General features: G+C 41.4%; 1 protein-coding gene across 3 annotated transcripts in view; it reads left to right on the forward strand.

Moving 5' to 3' along the window:
* Positions 1–3,265, forward strand: part of TMEM225B (transmembrane protein 225B) — a 45,486-nt gene that overhangs the window by 15,333 nt on the left and 26,888 nt on the right. The window contains exons 2-4 of one of the 3 annotated variants that reach the window (XM_015590390.2): positions 21–180; positions 368–605; positions 1,239–1,375. The exons of 1 other annotated variant lie outside the window; for it this stretch is intronic. Coding sequence is in view for 1 of the 2 variants with exons in the window: in XM_025047831.1 (XP_024903599.1) it covers positions 53–180 (128 nt within the window). In the remaining variant the exon portion in view is untranslated. The remainder of the gene's footprint in view (positions 1–20; positions 181–367; positions 606–1,238; positions 1,376–3,265) is intronic. One more of the 3 variants, XM_025047831.1, reaches the window with a different exon arrangement.

Consider the following 3,265-nt stretch of genomic DNA (forward strand, 5'->3'; position numbering starts at 1 on the left):
TCTCCCACCCTTTCCTGAAGTGCCTGCCCGTCTCTTGTGTTGTGTTCTGAAGAATTTTTAGAGAAGATCTTGGCCTTGGAACAGCACCGGGGATTGGACCCAGCCTATGGAGAAGCTGCTTGAACATGTCCCCGGAGTCCCTGTTTCCATCCCCCGAGCAGGAGCCTCGAAAGAGCAAGGGTGAGGAGCTAACCTAATTGGCTTTCTTTGTCTAAATTTTGTCCTTCTAACCGGGGCCTGAGATCAGATGGACACGATTTACCTTACACTTAGAATTGTCCTGGCACAAGAGTACTGATTTTTTAAAAATTACTATTATCTAACGTTCTACTGCATGTAAATAAAGCCTTTAACTAATGTTTTCTAGAGACCATGTGGAGCAAACCTGCAGGAGCACTATCTTAGCACTAAGTCTTGAGGAGCTGTCATTCCAGTACCTGCTAACTTGTTTGGCCTTTGGAGAAGCTCAGTGAATGTCAGTGAATAAATAAATGAATGAACCCAGCAAAGTCTCATACCCCAAGTAGCAGGAAAAGAGTGGACTCCTCTCCTCACTTTACCCAAGCTCTCCTTCATCATTAGGGAAGAGACGTTTTCCACCCAAGGTATAAATTGCCTGTGGTGCCTTGCCTGTGGAGTACAGTAGACAAGCCAGCCACATTTGCTGTTGGAAAATGAGGTTAAACTATAAGTATCCACATTTTTATTTCAACCTTCCATCTCACCATTATCTGGCATGTCTGGCCATTAAAAAAAAAAAAAAATGGACTTGGATTATTGAATTGGGACAAAGGCTTAGATAATCCAGATCATGGACTTTGAGATGGCTTGTGTTTGGGGAGATTTTCTTTTACAAATTTAGCCTTCTAATGATGTTTTCAGGGTAATTTTTTAACTTGACAGTATTTATTGAGTTATGAGGTTTCGAGACAAATTGCAAGGAAAGCTAACCCCTACTCACCCATGAGCTTAGAATTGAGTTGAAATAGTTAAGTATTAGAAGCTATGGGACAAAAAACAATGTATAAGTTCATAAGAGGAGATCTCTGTGAACTGAGTATTAGCCCAGGAAGCCTTAGAAAATCATGAGTTTGGCTTTGGAAGAATTTAGGGTAAGAAAGAAGGTTTTAGAGGAGAGAAGATAGGATAGGCCCTTACCGCAGACTCCTTGCTGCTAGTCTTTATAAGAGGCCAGTCCCTGTATTCACCTTCCTAAAATAGTCATTTGTTCATGTTAGTTCACAGTGCCCACTGGATTTAGTCCATACTTCATAACCTGGCATTCAGGATCTTCTGCAGTGTGGCCACAACCCAACTTTAAAGTCTTATCGCTGTTTCTCAAGGCAAACCCAGCAAGAGTGGTCTGCCTGTACAGGTAATGCAGAAGACACTGCGCTACCCACTGTTGTGCATTTGTGCCCTTTTACTCATATACACTGCTGCTTCCTACATTCTCTGCCTATCTATACCCCAGGCATCTCAAAGTCCCATGCTTGAAGACTCAGTGCAGAATAGCCTCTTCCCTGAAGCTTCTGAAATAGATCAGGGCTGTGAATAAGGAAACAGACACTTACCTGGAAACTTGCAGGATTTGGTGACTGAACAGTAGAGGGAAGTTGGTAAAATTGCCTTCACTATCATACCTTTTAAAAAAAAATCTTCACCAGTTGCTAATATCTTTGTAATTGCCATTCAGTTCTCAACACAGGGCACTGTTTCTACGCCATCACAACTGGTTATATTAAGTTGCCAGTGGTTTAACTAATGAATCCACTGAATACATTTTTTTCAGCCCTAATTCTTTTGACACCTTAGTATTTTTTGTTTATGTGATCACTCTTCCTTATAACTTGTTCTTTGGTTTTGGAAGACCATTTTTTCCTGGTCTGCCTCTTGCCTTCTCAGGGCTTTTCCCACTCCTGTTTCTCCACCTGTTCCTTAAACATTGATTTTCCCCAAGACTGTTCTCAACCCTCTCCTCTTCTTACTCCTGTGGGCAATTCTATCCCCTTCCATGACTTTAATTACCACTATATGCTGCTTTTGCTTCCAGCTGACTCCTGAATAGTAGATGTTCTCCTGAGCTCATCCCTTTACGCCACCCTTCACCCAGACCTTACCTTCTAATAACTACCTTGGTTAATTTTAGTAACTGGCTTTCCCAAGCCAGAAAACTTGGAATCATCCTCTACTATTTGCCTTCCCTTCATATTCAGTCACCAAATCCTATCAGTTTTTCTTCAGAAAGACCTGATTCTGTTGTCTATCACTGCTACTTCCTTATTTTAGGCCCAGTATATTTTTTCTGGGTTGATGACACATCCCTATGCTTTGGTTATTTCCCCCACTCTAGCCTCTCCTCCATACTGCTGCCAGGATAAATGTCCCTGGAAACGAATCTGATCATACTCTTCTCTGCCTATAGGATAAAGTCCAAAATCCTGAGTGTGGCTTATATGTCTCTTCATTATCTGGCTCTGCTCTATTTTTCTGCCATATCTTCTGCTTTCTGCCCACACAGAGCATACATTTCAGTCACATTGAAAAATTTTTTAAATACAGCTTAAATTTAGTATCCCCTTTTAGGTTTCTGAGCCTTATCATATACTGTTATTTTTGCCCGGAATACTCTACCTTGTTGGTCCTGGTCATAGTTCAAGACCAAGCTCAATGTCATTATTTGAGGATTCCATACCCAACTCACATAGGTAAGTATTGTCATTCCTGATTTCGTGCTTTGGAGCACTTTGGTCATATATATCCATTATAATACCTCTACCAGTGTCTTACACACAGTATGTGGTACATATATTTGTTGATTGGTAAAATCAAATAAGAAGTATATTAGTTTCCTAGGGCTGCTGTAACAAATTACCATAACTGTATGACTTAAAACAACCAAACTGTATTCTGTCACCATTGTGGAGGCTGGAAGTCCATGAGGGCCAAGCTCCCTCTGAGGGCTCTAGGGAAGAATACTTCCTTGATTGTTCTTAGCTTCTGGTAGCTCCCAGTAATCCTTGGCTTGTAGCTGCCTAATTTCAGTCTCTTTCTCCAGGCCTTCCCTGTGCATGTCTGTGTCTGAATCTTCTCTTTTATCTTATAAATATATCAGTCACGGGATTTAGGACCCACCCATATCCATTATGACCTCATTTTAACTTGCTTCTGCAAAGACCCTGTTTCCAAATAAAGTCACGTTCTGAGGTTCCAGGCAGCCATGAACTTTTTTATTTTTTTGGAGGCGGTGGAGGGGGGCGGGCGG

Source organism: Pteropus alecto, unplaced genomic scaffold, assembly GCF_000325575.1.
Source record: "Pteropus alecto unplaced genomic scaffold, ASM32557v1 scaffold20, whole genome shotgun sequence".
NCBI lineage: Eukaryota > Metazoa > Chordata > Mammalia > Chiroptera > Pteropodidae > Pteropus > Pteropus alecto.